This window comes from Rana temporaria, chromosome 3, assembly GCF_905171775.1.
Source record: "Rana temporaria chromosome 3, aRanTem1.1, whole genome shotgun sequence".
Taxonomy (NCBI): domain Eukaryota; kingdom Metazoa; phylum Chordata; class Amphibia; order Anura; family Ranidae; genus Rana; species Rana temporaria.
Window position 1 is genome coordinate 92,185,733 of NC_053491.1, and position 22,152 is coordinate 92,207,884.

Consider the following 22,152-nt stretch of genomic DNA (forward strand, 5'->3'; position numbering starts at 1 on the left):
GGCTCACAGAACTGAGAGATGACCTGGGAGGATACATGGAAGGGCACACGCCTGATGAAGGCAAGACTGAGTCGGCAGTAAGCAGCTTCTACCTAGATATCCAGCCATCCCCAGATCAGTCCGGCTTGGATGTTAATGGCATCAAACCTGAACCAGACTATACACCTGCCTCATCCTTCTTCCCATACTGCTCATTTACTAACGGAGAGGCCTCCCCAACTATATCTATGGCAGAACTTGGTAAGTTGCACTGGAAATAACTGTTGGATTGATGCCTATGTGTGAAATGTCACCATGTTTTAAACTTTATCCTATAGTCCCGTTATTGGCCTTGTGCCTTGAATGCTGTCAAAATGGAAATTATATTTAGGACGACACTGTGATGAAGGAAAACTGCCTGTTTTTTTGTAATTGGTTTGATTAGGATTCTCAAGAGTCTGGACATTTGGCAGCTCACGTTCATACATATATTACTGAACATTTATGAAGAATAATGTGAAAATAAATTCTGCTTATACATAGAAAAGAGAAAAGCCAAGTCACGAATGAGCAGCTGGGGTTTGAGTGATTTGTCCTTTCTATAGATAGACTGATTTGTGATATATCAGTCACATTTGACATTGACATACAAAACACCAAGAACTGGCTCCAAATTAAAAAATAAATGAATAAAAGTGATCTATGCAGTTGTGACCAGAAGAGCTACAAACCAAGGTCATGGCTCTCTGTAAAGTTGCAACGGTATGGGTAAGTTATGGGGAACTCTTCAATTTAGATTTGTTTTGATTAGTTTGCAAGACTTTTCATTCCTTTATAAATGAGTTTGAACCTCCTGTTATGTCTGGAAACGTATCTATGAAATTTTGCTTACACTTGCAATTAAATCATTATTGTGTTGGAAATATATTTTTACATGTCCACATAGATTCTAGTATCGGGACCGATACTGAGCATTTGCGCGAGTACTTGTACTCGTGCAAATGCTCCCGTTGATTCACCGATACTTTTCTTTTTTTTCCTCTAAGTGGGGGCGGGGAGCGGTCGGAGAGGAGACTGAGGGGGCGGAGAGCAGAGCAGTCCACTGGAGGAAAACTGCTGCCGCCGTCTAGTTGTTCGGCGCTCAGAGAACATAACTGCTTTCATTCGAATAGCTGTGTGTTCCCCCGCTGCGCGTCGTCATAGCCCCTCCCCCTTGTCCGGGCACTTTGATAGACAGATCACCCGTCCAATCCTGGGATGGGTGATCTGTCTATCAAAGTGCCCGGACAAGGGGGAGGGGCTATGATGACGCGCGGCGGGCAACACACAGCTATTCAAATGAAAGCTGTTATGTTCCCTGAGCGCCGAACAACTAGACGGTGGGGGAGACCTACACAAAGCTGATATTGGGAGACACAAGGCTGCATTTGGGAGGAGACACAAGGCTGCATTTGGAGGGAGACACATGGCTGCATTTGGGGGGAGACATGGCTGCATTTTGGGGACACAAGGCTGCATTTGGGGGGAGACATGGCTGCATTTTGGGGACACAAGGCAGCATTTGGGGGGAGACATGGCAGCATTTTGGGGACACATGGCTGCATTTGGGGGGAGACATGGCTGCACTTTGGGGACACATGGCTGCATTTTAAAAAAAAAAGTATCGGTAATCGGTATCCACGAGTACATGAAAAAAGTATCGGTACTTGTACTCGGTCCTAAAAAAGTGGTACCGGGACAACCCTACTAGAAACTCCTTCTGTAATCCTCTTTGGTTCAGTTGCGCTTTTCTTACTGATGCCTGATTTGCCTCACTTCATGGTCAAGCCCCACCAACCCCTATCCCCCACATGCAATGTTAAAGGGGAACTAAAGCCACAAATACGTCTGCTCCAACAATCTGACATTTACAATGAAGCATCTTCTCCTGTGTACATGCATGCGATGATGTCAGTTCCCCACCTGCCAATCAAGAGGTCAAAAACCTGGCACCCGGAAGTAGTCAGGGAGAAGAGGACAGTGGCCTTCAAGGGATTCAACTACTGCACCATTGGAATGTGGAGTTGAGTACTTTTGAGGGTTCAGTTCTGTTTTAATAATGTCAGGGAAAGTCAAAACCCAGTAACCTGCCAAATCGAATGGATAATTTTGGATAATGGCGGGCATCTTGTGGTGCCTGCTCTTACATCCATATCACGATCAGTCTGCACCTCCCAGGGGCAGAATTATTGAATTACAGCTACCCCTTTACCTAATGGAAGTTGCTACCCCATTGGCTGAAACTCTGTAAAATCTTCATTGCTAGCAGTAGAGGAACTATATAAGGAAATATCTCAATAGTTTATGCAACACTATTGGATAATGTGAGTTAACGTGATTGTAAAGTTACAATTTAAAAAAAAAAAAAAACGTGTCATACTTACCTGCTTTGTGCAATTATTTTGCACATAGAAGCCCTGATCCTCCTTTTCCAAGTCCTCCATTGGTGCACCTGGTTCCTCCTCTCTTCTGACTGCTCCCATAGCAAACCGCTTGCTACAGGGGCATTCATGTGGGCTTGATTCTAAGCCAGGATATGTAGATCTGTTGACACACACAGTGCAGCTGGTCCTCGCCCTATGCTCCCTCCCCATTGGATTTGACAGACAGCGGCAGGCACAGCGCTGGATTGGGATTAAGCCCAGGCAAGTGTTGGGTGGGATGGATCACAGAAGGTTTTTTACCCTAATGCAGAGAGTACATTTAGGAAGGTAAAACAACACCTGTCTTTTACAACTACTTTTAGGTCGTAAATAGATTCAGTAATGTGACTTGGCCTTTAGGCAGGCGTTCACTTTTTAAAATTTACATGATGTACAGGTTCACTTTATCTTTGTAACTTTCTACAACAATCTATTTTCTGGATTACAGCAGTGCATGTTTCATTGACTGACCTTTTAACCCATTCATTTACAAAAAGCAGTGGTTGCAGTTTGACATTTTGATTACTATTATTTCTCATTCACAGAACATCTTGCTCAGAACATCTCCAAATCCCATATGGAAACCTGCCAGTATTTACGTGAAGAGCTCCAGCAGATAACATGGCAAACCTTTCTCCAGGAAGAGATTGAAAACTATCAGAGCAAGGTAAAATATGTCCTGATAAGCGCTACATTTTAGAGTTCTGGTATCATTTAAAAATAATCCAAAACTATGTTTCCTGTTTTCAGTGATGTGTGATCTTATTCTTCTGATTGTAGCTGAATATCAGTGGGCATTGTTTTGCATTCTTAAAGCGGTGGTTCACCCACAATAACAACATTTTAGCATTAAATTAAGCATAGTAGCGCGAGCTACGGTATGCCTTTATTTATTTATTTTTGCCCCGTACTCACTGTGCAATCCTATAGTGAAGATTCTGACTCCCCGCGGGGAATGGGCGTTCCAGAGGGAAGATGATTGACAGCCAGCTATGGCACGTCACGCTCCCCGAAGATAGCCGGAGTAGGTCTCGGCTCTTCATGGCGCTATACGGCACCTGCGCACAGATTATGCGCAGGCGTCGTGAAGAGCCAAGTCCTCTTTCGGCTATTTCCGGAGAAGCGTGACGCGCCAGAGCCGGCCGTCAATCATCTTCCCTCTGGATAGGAACGCCCACGCGCTACTATGCTTAATTTAATGCTAGAAAAAAAAATGTATAGGGTGAACCCCCTCTTTAAGCAAATAAGCTTGTTTTGGAATGAGAAAGACAACCAAATCATTTTGATAATCTATAATGCATTTGTTAATACATATAACATATACATTGGTTATTTATACATTGCTGTATACTGAATTACTGCACATGAATTTTCGTTACTATTTTTCGAACAGAAATTGCGTAAAGAAAATCCAGTACATAGAGAAGCTGGGGAATAGGGCAGAGGAAGAGAGATAAAGAAAGCAGTGAATGAAAGCATTCATTATAACCCAGAATAACTCCCCTTGAGTACACAGGCAGTGTCAGATTGAGGTATTGGCTTCCAAGCAGTGTGCCAGTTCAGAATGCCCTTTGTAGAAACGGGAGGGTTTGCGCCACCCTCCAGATATCATTCTGCCAGAGCAAAGGTTTTTATTCCCATATTAAACTTATGGTCTTTTTTCGAGCATTGTCTTTTTATGGCCGTATAAGCCGTATTTTCAATTTTTTATTAGACATACACATAAAACGATCAGCCTAATGTAAATAATCTTTATGAATATGTGCTGAGCATTTCAAATTTCTGTTGCCTATGTATAATTGTACTTATACGGGTAGCCATATTTAAACCTTACATGCACAGGTCCTGCTTCTTGCAGTGCTGCATGTTTGTAAATTTTCCCCTCCCCAAGTCTGTGGGTCTGTAGACATGCAGTGCAAGGCACCCCTTCTGTAGATGAGGTCATATTTCACTCCTAAAGCCCTTCTCTGAGGCCCCGTACACACGACCGAGTTTCTCGGCAGAATTCAGCCAGAAACTCGATCGGAGCTGTATTCTGCCGAGGAACCCGGTCATGTGTACGTCGGGCCAAATAGAGAACATGTTCTCTATTTCCTCGTTAGTCAACGGAGAAACTTGGCTCGCCGAGATCCTCGGCGGCTTCACAAGGAACTCGACGAGCAAAACGATGTGTTTTGCTCGTCGAGTTTCTCGGCCGTGTGTACGGGGCCTTATACACCCCAGTGTTATTTGAAGGACTGGTCATCAGAATAGGCAGATGGCATTCCAGAAATAAGTGCAAAAGCATACCTTTGTGCAGCACTGGTCACTTTGTCAAGGGAAAAGTTTAAGGTTGGCCAGGGTCTTGTACCACTGTCTCAGGATTTTAGAAGTAATTTCTTGGTACTTATTACTAATTGAGGCTTTGTGTGTAAAAAAATAAATAAAAAAATGCGGTCTCTCTGAGAATCTGGGGACCTTGGCCCAGATTCACAAAGCACTTACGCCGACGTAAGTGCAAATGTGCGCCGTTGTATCTGTGCGCCAGACCCACAAACAGATATGCGCCTAAAACCAGGCTACACCCCGCCGACGTAGCTTGCTTACGCCGGCGTAGGGTGGGCGCACATTTAGGCTGGGTGCATGGTGCCGCTCCCATTAATTAGCCATTCAAACACGCAAATGAGGGAAATACGGCGATTCACGAACCTGCGTGCGCCCGACGCAGGCTACGCGAGGTGCACGTAAGTTGTACGTCCGGCGTAAAGTTATTCCCCATAAAGGAGGTGCAACCCAGCAGCAGACATGCGAAGGTCTGCACCAGGGAACACAAGCCGGCGTATTTTACGTTGGACGTGTGTCTGGCTGGGCGTAGGTTACGTTCCCGCCGTACGCAGTGATCCGGCGTAGTTTAGACAGTTGTTCCGACGTGGTTGTGAGCAAGAGCAGGGGGATGCATCCACGTCATGGCGCATGCGCAGTTCATGATACGTATCTGTCTGACGCTCGGCCCATCATTTGCATGGGTCACGCCCAGCGTACGCCTTCGAATCCCACGCCACGCTGACGCAGCGTTGGGAGCACTGGCTTGTTGAATGCATTGCTTGCCTCTCTGCGCTGCGTTGGCGTAGCGTACATTGGTTACTCTACGGCAGCGTAATGTGCGCCTTGCTCTCTGTGAATCTGGCCCATAATGTTTAAGTCTCTCTCCCATTTGGACAGAAATGTTTTATATCTTGCCAGGAGCGTATTCCCATTAGTACTTGGTAGGACATATAGAGGTCTTTCTTAATTAGCCTCTATCTCAGCAGCATTCCCTGAATGGTGTAAGTTGTTTTTGAAAGGAAACTGGTTTGGGCAAGGAACAAAAAAAGCGCATGAATGCTCTACATTCCCAATTCTGTGATCGCATTCAAGGCAAAATGATAATATCAAGGGTAAGGGCCCTTAGAGACCCACTGATACCTTGTCCAACGCTTCCCTCCTGTTTTTTTCCTCTGTCACAGCTGGCGACAATACCCAATTATTTAAGGTAGGGGAAAGCATGTGACCCCCTCCCATGTGACCGTGCTCAGGTCTAGTAGCCAGTCCCAAGGCCCAGACACACATGAGAGGAGGTAATGTTACTACTCCTTCTGAAGTAGACACCAGCTGACACTGGGGATTTTAGTGCTGGCTGCAAGGGGGGGGGGGGTGGATGCTGGGAAGGAGGCCTTTGCTAAGACATTGTCACTTTGCCCTGGGCAAGGTAACACAGTTTCTTAAACACTATAGCCCTTGTTCTGTCAATGTTTTGTTTAATAAAAAAATTATATTTTTGATAACTTTAATAGTAAGTGTGGTTTTATAGTCCCTCTTGTTTTCAATCACCTTGGGTTGAAATCTTTTTTTGTATAGCCCTTGTTCTGTGCAGGAGCTTTGCTGAGCAATCCCTTAGGTCGTGTGACTGCTTGATTTTTGATCAGCGTGGGAGATTTGATAAAATTCGGTCATTAGAGCTGTTTAATACAATATACTGCTATATAGTTCATGTATGTATAGCATTCAGGTTACTTTAGTGCAATTTGCAGGATTATTTATAATTGTGAGACCATAGCTTAACCTCCCTGGCGGTATGATTCTTTCAGAAAAAAGGTGCTGAAAGCGGTACCATTATTTGCAAGGAAATTTGGCGTTTTATACTGTAGGCCTGTAATTTTTAGGAATAACTCACTTAAATCTGACCAAACAAAAGTCTAGTAGGCATCCCGTGTATGACATTTTTTTAAAAGCAAAATTATAAATTATAATATAATAAATAATTATAAATAATTATAACAAGTAATAATATAATTATAATAAAAATTATTCAATAATGTAATCAAATCAAAATCACTGAAATTTGCTCAGTTGCAGAATTGTCGCTGTCATTATTTTTTTTTTTTTATGACGAATTTCCCCACAAATCGCTATCGCACAATTCTGCAAGTGATTATAATTTATTATCGCTGTTTTTTAGCTGCTCTAAAACTATTTTTGACATAAAGGGACACTTTTGGTTGCTATGGACAATCTACAGTTTACAGGCAGAAAAAAAAAGTTTTTATTATATAAAAGTACATGTAGGGCACTGGGGAGACCACTAGGGACAAGGGGGGGGGGGGGTGTGTATTTTTTACATACAGTACTGTAATCTATAAGATTACAGTATACTGTATGTAATGTGTTTGTTTACGTTTTTGAATTTTGCGCCGTTCCCCGCTCCCGTGGGTCGTAACGTCGCAGGGAACGGAGATCGGCGTCACACAGAGGCACTGTGTGAATCAAGCGAGGTCCCGCTCGCTCGCACAGCGTGGTGGCATCGCTGGATCCAGGGACAAGGTAAGTAAACACTCCCTGTGGATCCAGCGAGGCGAGCCCGAGTCTGACTCGGGGTTACCGCTCGCAGCAGGAAAATCTAACCCCGAGTCAGACTCGGGAATACCGCCAGGGGGGTTAAAGCCAAACACTGGAATGGAGAGGAACGAAAACCCTTTCAGTTGGGTTCCCTGGACTGTGGGCAGTCCCTTGGTGTGATTGCGTACAGTGTGGGGCAATAAATCCTGCATTGTTCATGGATGCAGGTAAGCGACTGTCGCTGGGACTACTTTGCAAAAGAGGCCTTGCAGTTGCGTGATTAGGGGCAGTCAACAGGCGTGAAGTCAGTATTACTCATTTAGCCCTATAACCTTAGGCCCGGATTCACGTAGAAGCGCGCATCTTTGTGTGGGCGTAATGTATCCTATTTACGTTACGCCTCTGCAACTTTGTCAGGCAAGTGCTGTATTCTCAAACCAAAGTTGCGGTGGCGTAGCGTAAATAGACCGGCGTAAGCCCGCCTAATTTAAATGTGGAAGATGTGGGCGTGTGTTATGTAAATTTAATGTGACCCCACGTAAATTACGCTTTTTACGAACGGCGCATGCGCCGTCCGTGAAAGTATCCCAGTGCGCATGCTCCAAATTAACCCGCAAGAAGCCAATGCTTTCGACGTGAACGTAAATGGCGCACAGCCCCATTTAAGGACGACTTACGCAAACGATGTAAAATTTTCAAAAATTGACGCGGGAACGACGTCCGTACTTAACATTGGTATGCCTCATCTACCTACGCCTCATATAGCAGGGGTAACTTTACGCCGGGAAAAGCCTAACGTAAACGGCGTATCTGTACTGCGTCGGCCGGGCGTACGTTCGTGAATTGGTGCATCTAGCTGATTTTCATATTTCTCGGCGTAAATCAGCGTACACACCCCTAGCGGCCAGCGTAAATATGCAGTTAAGATACGACGGCGTAAGAGACTTGCGCTGGTCTTATCTTAGTGAAATTTTGGCGTATCTGATTCTTTGAATCAGGCGCCAAGATACGACGGCTCAGACTCAGAGATACGACGGCGTATCTGGAGATACGCCGTCGTATCTCCTACGAGAATCTGGGCCTTAGACTTTGCACAAAGTTAACACTGCAAGGGCCATTTTCTTCTTGTGCTCGGAGTTGGGCTTTAATTTTAATGCTGCTGCCCCTTTTAAAGTAAATGATATATTACATTCTGGTTTGAAACCCTGACTCTTGCCTCTCTGTGGAGAAGACTTCTGAATTGTTCATTCCTTTTTGCTTTTCCCATACAGCAACGAGAAGTGATGTGGCAGCTTTGTGCAGTCAAAATAACAGAGGCCATTCAGTATGTGGTGGAATTTGCCAAACGCATTGATGGGTTCATGGAGCTGTGTCAGAATGATCAGATCGTGTTGCTAAAAGCAGGTAAATACAAAGAAGAAGATTAAACAATGAAGTAAACTGCTGAAGAGTACAGAATGTTTACATTTGAAATGCATTCTATTTTTTATTAATGGTTTACAACATTTTATCTCCAGGAAAATGGTTAAATCCACAGATAAAATGCTTTTTCCAACCAAAAGAGTTTATTGTTTATTTAACCAGTCCTGGGAATCACACAGCTCTGCCACACTGCACAGCCAGAGAAAAGACCAGATTTTTGTCTGCTGCAGGTATATAACCCTTAGGCCTTGTACAGACGAGCGAACATGTCCGATGAAAACGGTCCGCGGACCGTTTTCATCGGACATGTCTGCTCGGAGATTTCGGTCTGATGGTTGTACACACCATCAAACCGAAATCCCCGCGGACAGACAGCACGGTGACGTGGCGGTGACGTTGACGCCGCCACGTCCGCAAACCCGGAAGTTCAATGCTTCCACGCATGCGTTGAATCACTTCGACGCCATGTGCGGCTTCTCGGGCCAGCGGACATGTCCGATGAGTCGTACTGACCATCGGACATGTCCGACGGACAGGCTTCCAGCGGACAAGTTTCTTAGCATGCTAAGAAACTTTTGTCCGATGGAAACCTGTCCGCTAGGCCGGGAAACTGTCCGGTCGGCCCTACACATGACCGAACATGTCCGCAGAAACTGGTCCGACGGACCAGTTTCAGCGGACATGTTCGGTCGTGTGTACGAGGCCTGACAGGTCCTCTCCCCTTACTGTGACTGCACAGTGAAAGGAGGAGCAGCAGTCTGTTGAGATAATTTCACCTTCACTCCTTTCAGCTTACCCCTACTGCACAACTAATTGGCTGCATTTGCTATTTCTCCCAGTCTAAGCTCTGCTGTACAGTGGATTGTAGGAGGCTGATACCAAGTCAAATCCAGAAGGTTACACTAGTTGCATTTAAAAATACATTTATTAGTTAAAATGATACTAAAGTCTCAGTTTTTTTTATTTAAAAATAATAAAAATGTCATACTTTGCCTGCTCTGAGCAGTGGTATTGCACAAAGCAGCACAAATCCTCCACTTCTCGGGTCCCTCGCCGGCACTCCTGGCCCCTCTCTCCTGCCTAGCAGCTTTCTATGGGGTCACCCGAGCCGAAGCACTGTGTGTCCATTCAGACACGGAGCTGCGGTTCGGTCCTCTCTCTTCATTGGCTCAATTACGTTGACAGCAGAGGGAGCCAATGGCGCCACGCTGCTGTCTCAATGAGGAGGGAGAGTCCTGGGCAGCTGAGACTCTCCTGCAACATGGCTGGATTGAGATGGACTCAGGTAAGTATTAAAGGACCTGAGGGGGGTTGCTGCACACTGAAGGCTTTTTATCTTAATGCATAGAATGCATTAAAATAAAGAACCTTCTGTCTTTACAACCACTTCCATGAATACAGAGATTAATTTGTCCATAAGAATGGTAGCCGGCAACTCTGAAACTTTAGTATAAATTCTTTATTGGTTACACAAATGCTGATACAAAATCTAAAGTGCTAACGTTTTTCAGCTTACAAAGCCTTCTCCAGCATGGGGAAGGAAAGGAAAGCTTTGTAAGCCGAAACACGTTGGCACTTTGGATTCTGTTTGGATTCAAGTTTACTAGTTGCCAGCTACCATTATTATGAATGTATGCTGTGGAGAGTGAATACAGTCAAGTTATTTCTGATAGCTGCAATTGGTGTTTAAATTCTAACACTGTTTATTAAATAAGGCCTGAAGTGTAAAACTCATCATACGTCCTCCTTCAGATCTACCAAAACAATGTAGTGCAAGGGCCTGCCTGACTGGATTCAAATTGATTGGATAAATTAGGTCGTTCTTGATGAGTCTGTAAAATGAAAAAAAATTGCCCTGGACTTCAAGTCATTGAGACCAGCAGTATATAATATAGTAACTTTAATCCAACCTACATTGCAATGCGCACCATTTTTTTTCTACTCCTGCAGGTTCCTTAGAAGTCGTTTTCATCAGAATGTGTCGTGCCTTTGATTCACAAAACAACACCGTATATTTTGATGGCAAATATGCAGGCATTGAAGTCTTCAAGTCACTTGGTAAGTATTTAATAATACACAATGTTATATGTCCCGTGTCATGTTTGCCAGTGGGTATTTCTGCTTTGTGTTAGCTGTCCAAGGTAGTATGGAGAATGCAACAATTTCACAATATAAGAAGTTAAAAAAATAAATTAAAAAAAACACAGCAAAGGAATGCAGCCACACATATATTTAAAATATTCTTGGTATTGATAAAACTTGGGGTCATATAAACGACAGAGGAGAGCTGCGGATGACAGAGGCACGTAAACTGACCACAGTGTCGGGGATCAGCAGCCATGATAAATGGTGGTCAGTTTACAGAGGAGAGGGCAGGATCAAGCAGGTACAGTATTACACAAAAGGGAGTACACCCCTCACATTTTTGTAAATATTTTATTATATATTTTCATGTGACAACACTGAAGAAATGACACTGCTACAAAGTAAAGTAGTGAGTGTACAGCTTGTATAACAGTGTAAAATTTGCTGTCCCCTCAAAATAACTCAACACACAGCCAATAATGTCTAAACTGCAGGCAACAAACGTGAGTACACCCCTAAGTGAAAATATCCAAATTGGGCCCAAAGTGTCAATATTTTGTGTGGCCACCATTTTCCAGCACTACCTTAACCCTCTTGGGCATGGAGTTCACACGAGCTTCCCAGGTTGCCACTGGAGTCCTCTTCCTCTTCCACTCCTCCATGATGATGGATGTTAGTGACCTCCACCTTCTGTTTGAGAATGCCCCACAGATGCTCAATAGGGTTTGGGTCTGGAGACATGCTTGGCCAGTCCATCATCTTTACCCTCACCTTCTTTAGCAAGGCAGTGGTTGTCTTGGAGGTGAGTTTGGGGTGAGTTTCATGGTGGAATACTGGCCTGCGACCCAGTCTCTGAAGGGAGAGGATCATGCTCTGCTTCAGTATGTCACGGTACATGTTGGCATTCATGGTTCCTTCAATGAACTGTAGCTCCCCAGTGCCGGCAGCACTTATGCAGCCCCAGACCATGACACTCCCACCACCATGCTTGACTGCAGGCAAGACACACTTGTCCTTGTACTCCTCACCTTGTTGCCACCACACACGCTTGACACCATCTGAACCAAATAAGTTTATCTTGGTCTCATCAGACCACAGGACATGGTTCCAGTAACCTATGTCTATGTCTGATTTGTCTTCAGCAAACAGTTTGAAGACTTTCGTGTGTATCATCTTTAGAAGGGGCTTCCTTCTGGGTGTGTGGTGTATGGTCTGAGCACTGAACTTCCAGTGACCAGTATGAGAAAGTGAGGGAAATAACACCAAATTTAACACACCTGCGACCTTGTAACACTAACGAGTCACATGACATCAGGGAGGTAAAATAGCTAATTGGGCCCAATTTGGACATTTTCACATAGGGGTGTACTAATTTTTGTTGCCAGCGGTTTGGACATTAATGGCTGTGTGTTGAGTTATTTTTAGGAGACAGCAAATTGACACTGTTATACAAGCTGCACACTCACTACTTCACACTGTAGCAAAGTGTCATTTCTTTAGTGTTGTCACATGAAAAGATAATAAAATATTTACACAAATGTGAGGGGTGTACTCACTTTTGTTAGGTACTGTATTTCAGGTGATAGGGCCAAATTACACAGTCATGGCACTGTGCTGTATAACACGTTTTAAAGGAACAGGATCCATTTTTTTGGGGGGGGGGGGGGGGTTACACTTTAAGGCAGGAAAGGGTAAAAATAAGGGCCTTGAACGACGACCCCCTGATATCTGTAATCTCAATAGATAAGCAAACTATTTATATAAAAAGTCATATCTTTGTTACAAACTGTTAAAGACACATATTACATCATAAGGGCAACATATAGCCCAGAATGTATAAAGACAAAATAAAAGAGAAGTCAGTGGAAATCGCCTACACGTTGCGCGGTCAGGAACACTTCTTTAGGGCTTCAGTTTCTCGACATCTGACTGAATACCTAGTATCAACAAACAAATATGATAAATGCAAAATACAAGCAAATTGACAAAAACGTATTCGTATACATATTCATATGAAACCTCCTGTCCCATGGAAGAGGGGAAAATGGGGGGAAGAAGAGGGGTGAAAAAAAGGGGGGGGGTTAAAGTAAATAAAAATAAAAAATATACATTACCTTACATTGCCATCGCATCTGTTTTGGGCTATGGGGAGAAAAGTGTACAGGAACCTACACTAGGGAAAAGGCCAGCCCCTGGAGTGGAGCAGATCAAGCAGAAGACCTTGAGAGGACTGCAAGCTGTGTCAAAGCACAGAGTCATAAATAAGAAAAAATCTTTCTATAAAATGTGATTTTAGCCTTAACAAGTACAGAATAACAGAGCCAAACTGTTGCACAGAATAAAAGAACTATAAATAGAAGAATTGTTTTTTAAAACAAGTAGCAACAAAAAAATACAGCACTGAGGCCCGGTTCACACTGGGGCGGCATGACTTTGGGGGCGACTCGGCAAGGCGATCTCAGGACGACTTCAGAGGCAACTTGCAAAATGACTTCTGTATTGAAGTCAATGCAAGTCGCCCCCAAAGTCGTACAAGAACCTTTTTCTAAGTCGGAGCGACTTGAGTCGCTCCTATTAGAACGGTTCCATTGAACAGAACGGAGTGCTACTTGTCAGGTGGCTGAGTCGTCTGACGAGTCGCCCCTGTGTGAACCGGCTCTAAGCCCACAAGTTGCCATCAAATATATATATCAATAGATCACCTGTACCTCTCTATCATACTTGGCAAACTAAAAAATATCCCACAAGTAACAATAAGAACAGCATTCTCAACAAAGAGTAACAGACAGGCCCATCGCATCTATCCAAATAGACCATATTGCAGCAAACGTATGTAGAGCATTGTGGGAGAGGTACGTATGTTTCTCAAACAAAACATATTCACTTCTAAATTTCCACTCATCTATTGATGGCAAAGTAGAGGATACCCATCGTGAAGCAACCTGTTTTTGTGCAATAAAAATAGATCTTTAAACTGCAACAATTAACTTTGCGTCCAATGTATTGTAATCAACCTATCCCAGGATACATAAAATGGGGTCGAGTGGTTAGGGAAATACCATATAAATAATTTAAAGCACGCATATGTAAATGGTGATCGCACCACACATGTGAGGTATCTTCACAAACATCAGAGTGAGAGCAACAATTCTAGTGCCAGACTCCCTCTGTAACTCTAAACTGGTAACCTGTAAAAATATTTAAAGCGTCACCTATAGGAGACTTTTAAGTACTGTAGTTTGGCGCCATTCTATGGCATACACAATATTTAAGTGTGACATGTTGGGTATCTATTTACTCGTAACATAATCTTTTACATTTTATAAAAAAATTGGGCATTCTATTATGTTTGTGTGCAAAATAATTCATTAAAGTGTATTTTCTTTCTTTTTCCCAAAAAATTGCATTTAATAAACCGCTGCGCAAATACCATGTGACATAAAAAAACTGCTAAAAAAAAATTGTATTCAATAGGACCTCTGCTAAAAGAAAATGTAAGAAAACATATAGAATGTTTGGGGGTTCAAAGTAATTTTCTAGCAAAGAAATGTTATTGCCCGGTACAGAAGTAGTTAGTCAGGAAAGTCCAAGAAATCAGGATTTTATCGGCTCAATCAACAGATTTAAAAAAACTTTAAAAAAAACGATATAATAACGACTTTAATGAACTATTTAACAGATCGTTAAGTGAGCAAATAAGAGAAGTCTACTGTAAGGGTTTACATATACTAAACCTTTTCACAGCCTAAATTAGAAGTGTAACCCTGTTTGGTATATTGATTTGTTTTGTTCATGTGGCTTTGTGTTTATTATTGTCTCTCTCTTTTTAGGTTGTGAAGATTTAATGAGCTTCGTATTCGAGTTTGGTAAAAGCTTGTGTTCTCTGCATTTGACGGAGGATGAGATCGCTCTGTTTTCTGCCTTTGTGCTCATGTCAGGAGGTAAGGATATTCATAAAAGTGCACATAAAATGGACAGGAATAGGGCTAACTTGACAACAAAGGGATATCATTGTTTTTCAAAGAAAATCCACTGCGTAAAGGGGTTGTTCATTTTCTATTCTCTAAATAGGTTCCTTTTAAGCTAGTGCATTGCCTTTTCCTTCAAATTCCCTTCTAAATGTTTTTTCTCTTTGTTTTCTTTGTCTGAATTTCTCACTTCCTGTTCCTCCTCAGTAAGCTGTTCTGGCTGACTAACCCCCAGCCAGAACGGCTCGGATGATGGGGGGCAAGCTTACTGAGGAGAAACAGGAAGTGAGAAATTCAGACAAAGAAAAAAAACATTTAGAAGGGAAATCGAAGGTAAAGGTAAGTTAACCAACAATGCACTAGCTTTAAGGAACCAATTTAGAAAAAAAAAACTTTACAACCCCTTTATTGGCCCTGTAGTCTATTTTTCATAAAATGGTTTCTAAAGGCCTGTACACACGGTCGGACTTTCGTCCAACAAACTTCAAAATCTGCAAGTTTTCACATTTGTCCGACCGTGTGTACGCTCCATCACACCAACTTTTTCGGGTTTCGTCGGACAAAAAGTTTGGTCTGCAAACAGACAAACTTTACGACAACAAAAGTCCGATGGTGCCTAGTCCGACCGTGTGTACAGAAAAGCCATCGGACTTTTGTCCGAAGTACAAACACGCATGCCCAGAACCAATGTTAAAATCAACCAACAATAGCAGAAGTTAACCAAAGGGTGGCGATAAAGAGCAGAAAGGACACGTGATGGGAAAGTTTTAGAAAAGTTTGCAGAAAAGTCCGAGCTTGTGTATGCTATGGGTGTGACCGGACAACTCATTTCGGACAACAATCCAAGGGAAAGTTTGACGGATGTCCGACCGCGTGTACGAGGCTTTACTGTATTTTTCTGCCTTTCTTGTAACCTCTTTTGTGAGCTCCCAAACCTCTAATTTTTCCTCCCCTTGCTTCTGTTTGAAATGGGCAGTGCACATTGTGGTCATATGCACTGCAAGGGAAGGGTGGCTATGTTCTTACATACAGTGCATTGGGGCCATGGAGAATTAACATTTTGGAGATTTGGAGGAGGCTGAGAGCAATAGAAGGGACTTTTTTGAGTTAAGAATACATACATGAATAAAATACATTTTTTTTAAAACCACAGTTCGGTGTCACTTTAAATTCAGATGTGTAAATTGTTGGCTGCAAATTTAGGTCTGAGTGAATTGTTTTCTGTCTTTCGCAATGTCATGGTATCACCTGTTAACATTCATGCCAAAGTCTCTAAGCCCAGGTTCACACTGGGTACGATTTGGTTTGATTTGAGATGCGATTTCACTTGTGAAATCGCATCTCAAATCGGCGGCATTTGCCGGCAATGACACCGTCCTAATCGGTGCGACGCCGCATCTGCGGCGCTGCACCGATTTCAAAAAGTAGTTCCTGTACTACTTTTTGCGATTTCGGGCCGCAATTTACATTGACATCTGTGCAGAAACCTTAAATCGCGGCCGAAATCGGGACTGCCAGTGGGAGTGAAATCGTGCGAGTTCAGCTGAACTCGCACGGCTTCACTCCCGCAGCCCAGTGTGAACCAGGGCTAAAGCTGAGAGGGCTACTGACATGGAAAATAGTTCCTTGTATCAGACCTGAGAAACATTCTGGGGTTGATTTACTAAAACTGGAGAGTACAAACTCTGTTGCAGCTCTGCATAGAAACCTTTTTTACATTCCAGGCTTTTTTTTGTCAAAGCTTAATTTAACAAGCTGAAGTTAGAAGCTGATTGGCTACCAGGCACATCTGCACCAGATTTTGTGCTCTACAGTTTTAGTAAATCAGCCCCAATGTGTCTGTGCCTTGATGCTTTAATATTGTTGGTAATCTTGGTAAGCCATGGAGAATCTGTCTACCCAGCTCCTTGCTGATGTATAATTGATGTACAGAAATCTTTGCTTTTTAACTTGTGCCTCTAGTGAACTTATGCAATATATAGAGCATCAAGAGGGGCTTGACTTCTGTATTTACAAGCTTTATAGGAGAAGTTTGGGAGGTCAACACAAAAGCAAACATATATACACGCCTCTGTGCTCAGCAATGCGCTGAGAGCCAGTGCTGGCTGTCAACCAGGCAGCTGGGTGGATCCTGACAATATGGTTGGGATTCTTCCAGAGCCTAGAGTGGCTCTGTGATGTCAGCTAATGGTGGCCGATAGCCTGGGTCACAGGAGAGTAGAAATATGTGCACCCCTGTGACCTATAAGAGAAGTATGACCAAAAAAAGCTTTGGCTTCTTATGCCGCTTTCACACGATCGGAAATTCCGACAAGAAAACCGTGGATTTTTTCTGACGGAATGTTGGCTCAAACTTGTGTTGCATACACACGGTCATACAAATCTTGTCGGAAATTCCGACCGTCAAGAACGCGGTGTCATACAACACGTACAAGGAGCCGAGATCGACGAAGTTCAATAGGCAGTTCGGCTCTTCTGCTTGATTCTGAGCATGCGTGTTTTTTTGTGTGTTGGAATTGCATACAGATGAGCAGATTTTCCGATAGGAACATTTTCCGTCTGAAAAATAGAGAACCTGCTCTCAATCTTTTGTTGGCGGAAATTTCAACAGCAAAAGTGTGATGAAGCATACACACGGTCAGAATTTCCAACCAAAAGCACACCCTCAGACTTTTCTTGTCGGAATTTCCAAACGTGTACTAACTCTCGAAATTGCAGCACTCGTCTTTGGTCACAGCTATTTATTTTGTCTGTGCTAACACCTCTAATCCTACTGTGACAAGTAAAATAAATCCATACAAATGGACATTACAGAGAATGAATGTTCAAGCACATTGAAGTGTTGCATTGCCCTATGGCCGAGGGCTGGGCAGTGGTACATCTTAGTCCATACTCTATGCCAAATAATAATTTTTTTTATGATCTCGCTTTTCTAAGATCGGTCATGGCTACAGGAGAAACTGAAGATTGAGAAACTCCAGCAGAAAATCCAGCTCACACTGCAGCATGTTCTTCAAAAGAACCATCGTGATGATGGAATTCTAACCAAGGTAAGGCCACATCCTTCAGCAGGCTTATTCAGTAAACACAGCAACCCATAGCAACTGAACAGAATTCACATTATTTAAATCAGACTGGGACAGGAGTGCGGGTACTGCACTGGTGGCTGGTGCGCCAATTATTTTTGGGGGGTGCAGACAAACTGAAAAAAATACTAATAAAAGAAACATCAATTGCAGCCACTGTGCCCATCAAATACAGCCACCATTTCAGCCAATTAGGTGATGGTTATTAGACCCGTGCTAACTGATTAGCGGAGAAGCGGTTCAGTGTTCAAAATCAAAATGAATATTCGCTTTTCTAACACACCTGGATGGGCTCCAAGAGCAATGCTCTGCGCTCTGAGTCCACTATATTTTGAAGCATATGGCTCTTATCAGGTGCTGCAAAAAAACACCCCTGCCGCTGTAATTCAGGCGCCCACCGTTCTAAAAGGGGCCAGATGCCTGATTAGGGGGTGGCCGCAGCAGCCAAGGATAGATTTAAGCTATACATGAATCTATCCATGATACATATAGGGGGGGGCGGCACCCGTGCGCCCTTAATGGACGGGCCGCCTCTGGTGTCCTCTAATCGCCGCACTTTGGACCTCTGAATTTTTTTTTATTGAATAAGCTCGAAAGGTAAAGTGGAATTAAATCTTCCTATCCTTTACAGTCAAGGAAGCTGCCTTGTTAGGTTAGTTATGACACCAGCTATTTGATGGCTTGACAGTTCAGTTGAGTTCACAAGCAACTGTTATCTATTCACGTCATGCCTTAAATGTAGCCTTTTTGGGAAAATCACAGCTGATCACGTGATGTAAACAGAGGCTCTGTAATCGTTTTTTTTTTCCTCACGCTGACAGGGTGAGGGGAAAAAAAAGCCGATCATCGGCCTTTGTGCAAGGGACATCAGTCCCAAGTGGAAAAGGCACATCAGCCTCATCAGTGCCCACCAGTAACCCCTGACAGTGCCACAAATCAGTGCCTCCTGCCAGTGCCCACCAGTTCAAAACATTGGCACCTATCAATGCCCACGAGTACCACCTATCAATGCCCACCAGTGGTGCTAATCAGTGCCTCATCAGTGCCACCTAGCAGTGCTGGAAGCTGCTTGGTTTCTGTGCAGATTTTGCACTCTAGTTTTATTAAGTCAACACCATAGTGTGATGCGGTAGTTGTGAAGTGGCTTGCACAGAGGCCTCAGCCCAACTAAACGTCATTATGATGAATTGTAATGGCCACTGTGAGTCAGGTCTTTTAGTCCAACCTCAGTCCCTAACATCGCAAATGCTACTTTAGCTAAATAGGCACGTTTCATGCACAAGCTGCAAATTTTTATGCAAAGACCCCCCCCCACAAAAGAGTGGAGGCTGTTATAGCCACAAAGAAGGGGCCAACTCTATATAATAATGGCCATGGTTTTGGAAAAGGATGTAAAGCAACCCATGACCATACACTAGAAGCTGAGAGGGTCTGAAGTCTACAAACAGCCATATAGAATAGCAGCTCCCATATTGCTATCATGACAGGTTTCCTTTAATAGAGTTGATCAGTTTGGCAGGTTTGTCATATAACCAGGCCATACATATATGCACATTAGCTAGTTTTATATAGCCAGGTTTCTCAACTCCAGTCCTGAAGGTGCCCCAACAGGTCATGTTTTCAGACTTTCCATTATTTTGCACAGGTGATTTGATCAGTTTCACTGCCTTAGTAATTACCACAGCCGTTTCATCTGAGGGAAATCCTGGAAACATGACCTGTTGGGGTTCCTTGAGGACTGGAGTTGAGAAACATTGCTATATAGGGTCATATGTAGCTACTTGAACAGTCACTGGGACTATCCATGTTTGTGTCTCTGTATTTGTGTTTTTTACTTTATAATGAAAGTGCTTGTTTCTTATATTTCAGTTAATATGCAAAGTCTCCACGCTACGTGCGTTGTGCAGTCGTCACACGGAGAAACTCATGGCGTTTAAAGCAATATATCCAGACATTGTGAGACACCACTTCCCTCCCCTCTACAAGGAACTCTTTACCTCTGAATATGAGCCAGCCATGCAACTGGAGGGATAGAACAGCCCGTTTACTGTTCATACCTGGAACAAGCAACTGCTTCATAAGAATCCAGCCGCGCACACACGTGTGCATTTATACATGGGATAGAGGAACCAAGACACTTTACGCAAACCTGGGTGCAGGAGGAGAGTGGTGACATGCACAGACATTTGTCCTTGACCTCTCACCCGCCCAGGGTTATTGTTTACAAGAGGTAAAGGAGAGAATTTAAGGACCAACTGCAGAGCAGGCTGGTGAGAAAGAACCACGCCTGCATTTTAACCATGAGACTTCTAATGTCTCTAGCAATACAAGCAAAATAATATTTATATATAAATATATATGTATTACAGGGTACGTGGGCATGAACCTTTATATGGCTACAGAGATATTGTTTAAAGCGTAGGGCCCAGCTGTAGACTTATTCTGGTCTGTTTGCGTGTGGCACTTTTTTTTCTTTTTTTGCACCTTTTTATTAATTCCTACTGCTCTTTTTCCATTTGTTTAGTGAAATGTGTTTTATGTTTGTTTTTTTTTTAATGTATTTTGATGTACACATCAGGAATTTGCGACTTAGTGTAAAAGCAATAGATTATTAAGAGGGTGTTGGGGTGGTTGCTGCTGCTGTTTTTTGTGAGAGTCGGGGGGGGGGATGCTGGTCCAGGTAGTTGCTTAACCGTTCCCATAAATCTGGTACTGAATGGGGTTGAAATAACTCCTGCGTCAATGAGAACGGAGAGCGGTCGTACTTGTTTGGAGGCATACAAGAGTAATTGGTGTGTGGCGTACTGCAGCGGAATAGACAAAGCACATTCGCCATTGTCCTATTTGTCACATTGTGTCACCAGGTGTCTTACCGCATCATACTCTTTTATTAGATCAGGTCTTTCTCTGTCACAAAATACATTTTCTTGTATGTTCCCTTTTCTTTGAAATCCATATTCAGGAGGCTCTTACATCATTATACTGCAACAAAAATATGTTATCTAAAATTTCAGCTGAAAGAATATTAAAGCGACCTTGTCACTTACTCAGAGAAACAAATCTGAAAGTACTCTAAAGCCTCGTACACACGACCGAGAAACTCGACGGGCGAAACACATCGTTTTCCTCGTCGAGTTCCTTGTTAGGCTTTCGAGGAACTCAACAAGGCAAGTTTCTCCATTCCCGTCGAGGAAAAAGAAGACATGCTCTCTTTTTGGCTCGATGGGATCCTCGACAGTTTTTATTGTCGAAAAATGTACACACGACCGGTTTCCTCGGCAAAAAAGAAAATCCCAGCAAGTTTCTTGCTGGTTTTTGCCGAGAAACTCGGTCGTGTGTACGAGGCCTGAAAAAGAAGAGGCATGCTCCACTTTCTGGCAGGTGGTGTGTTGAAAAATTGCTCTGTGCTCTGCTGCTTCTTCTAAGGCCGCGTACACACGATCGGACATTCCGACAACAAAATGTGGAAGCTCTAGTTTTAGTAAATCAACCCAATTGTCGGACAACCCTTATGCCGCGTACACACGATCTGAAATTCCGACGGCAAAAGTCTGATGGAGCCTACACACGGTCGGAATTTCCGACAACAAGCTCCCATCGAATATTTGTCATCGGAAATTCAGATCGTGTGTACGCGGCATAAGGGTTGTCCGATAATTGGGTTGATTTACTAAAACTAGAGCTTCCACATTTGGTACAGCTCTGCATTGGTAATCTGCTTCCAGGTTTTTTTTTTGTCAAAGCTTAAAGTTGAACTTTAGTCAGAAAATGAAGTCCTGCTAGATGACTTAAGGCTGGCCCCTTTTGCAGGTATAGCTACAATGAAGGAAAAAAGTATTTGATCCCCTGCTGATTTTGTATGTTTGCCCACTGACAAAGAAATTATTCGTCTATAATTTTAATGGTAGGTTTATTTTAACAGTGAGGAACAGAATAACAAAAATATAGAAAAAAAATGCATTTAAAAAAAGTTATACATTGATTTGCATTCTAATGAGTGAAATAAGTATTTGATCCCCTATCAATCGGCAAGATTTCTGGCTCCCAGGTGTCTTCTATACAGGTAACAAGCTGAGATTAGGAGCACTCTCTAAAGGCAGTGCTCTTAATCCCTGTGTGTTGCCTGTATAAAAAACACCTGTTCACAGAAGCATGCAATTAATCCGATTCTAATCTCTCCACCATGGCCAAGACCAAAGAGCTGTCCAAGGTTGTCAGGGATGGAATAGGCTACAAGACCGTCGGCAAGACCGTCTCTGAGCAAATCTCCTTCCCTTCCGCAGGGCAAATTCAGTA

The 22,152-nt window shown here is 43.2% G+C and overlaps 1 protein-coding gene across 3 annotated transcripts in view; it reads left to right on the plus strand.

The window, feature by feature from the left end:
- Window positions 1-20,997, plus strand: part of LOC120931479 (nuclear receptor ROR-alpha) — a 637,829-nt gene extending 616,832 nt beyond the window's left edge. For all 3 annotated transcript variants that reach the window (XM_040342970.1, XM_040342972.1, XM_040342973.1), the window contains 7 exons: window positions 1-240; window positions 2,987-3,108; window positions 8,567-8,699; window positions 10,668-10,775; window positions 14,633-14,743; window positions 17,708-17,820; window positions 19,726-20,997. The exon at window positions 1-240 is cut by the window's left edge and continues 150 nt beyond it. In XM_040342970.1, the coding sequence (XP_040198904.1) occupies window positions 1-240; window positions 2,987-3,108; window positions 8,567-8,699; window positions 10,668-10,775; window positions 14,633-14,743; window positions 17,708-17,820; window positions 19,726-19,890 (992 nt within the window). In that variant the 3' untranslated portion in view covers window positions 19,891-20,997. The remainder of the gene's footprint in view (window positions 241-2,986; window positions 3,109-8,566; window positions 8,700-10,667; window positions 10,776-14,632; window positions 14,744-17,707; window positions 17,821-19,725) is intronic.
- The last annotated feature ends 1,155 nt before the right edge of the window (window positions 20,998-22,152 follow it).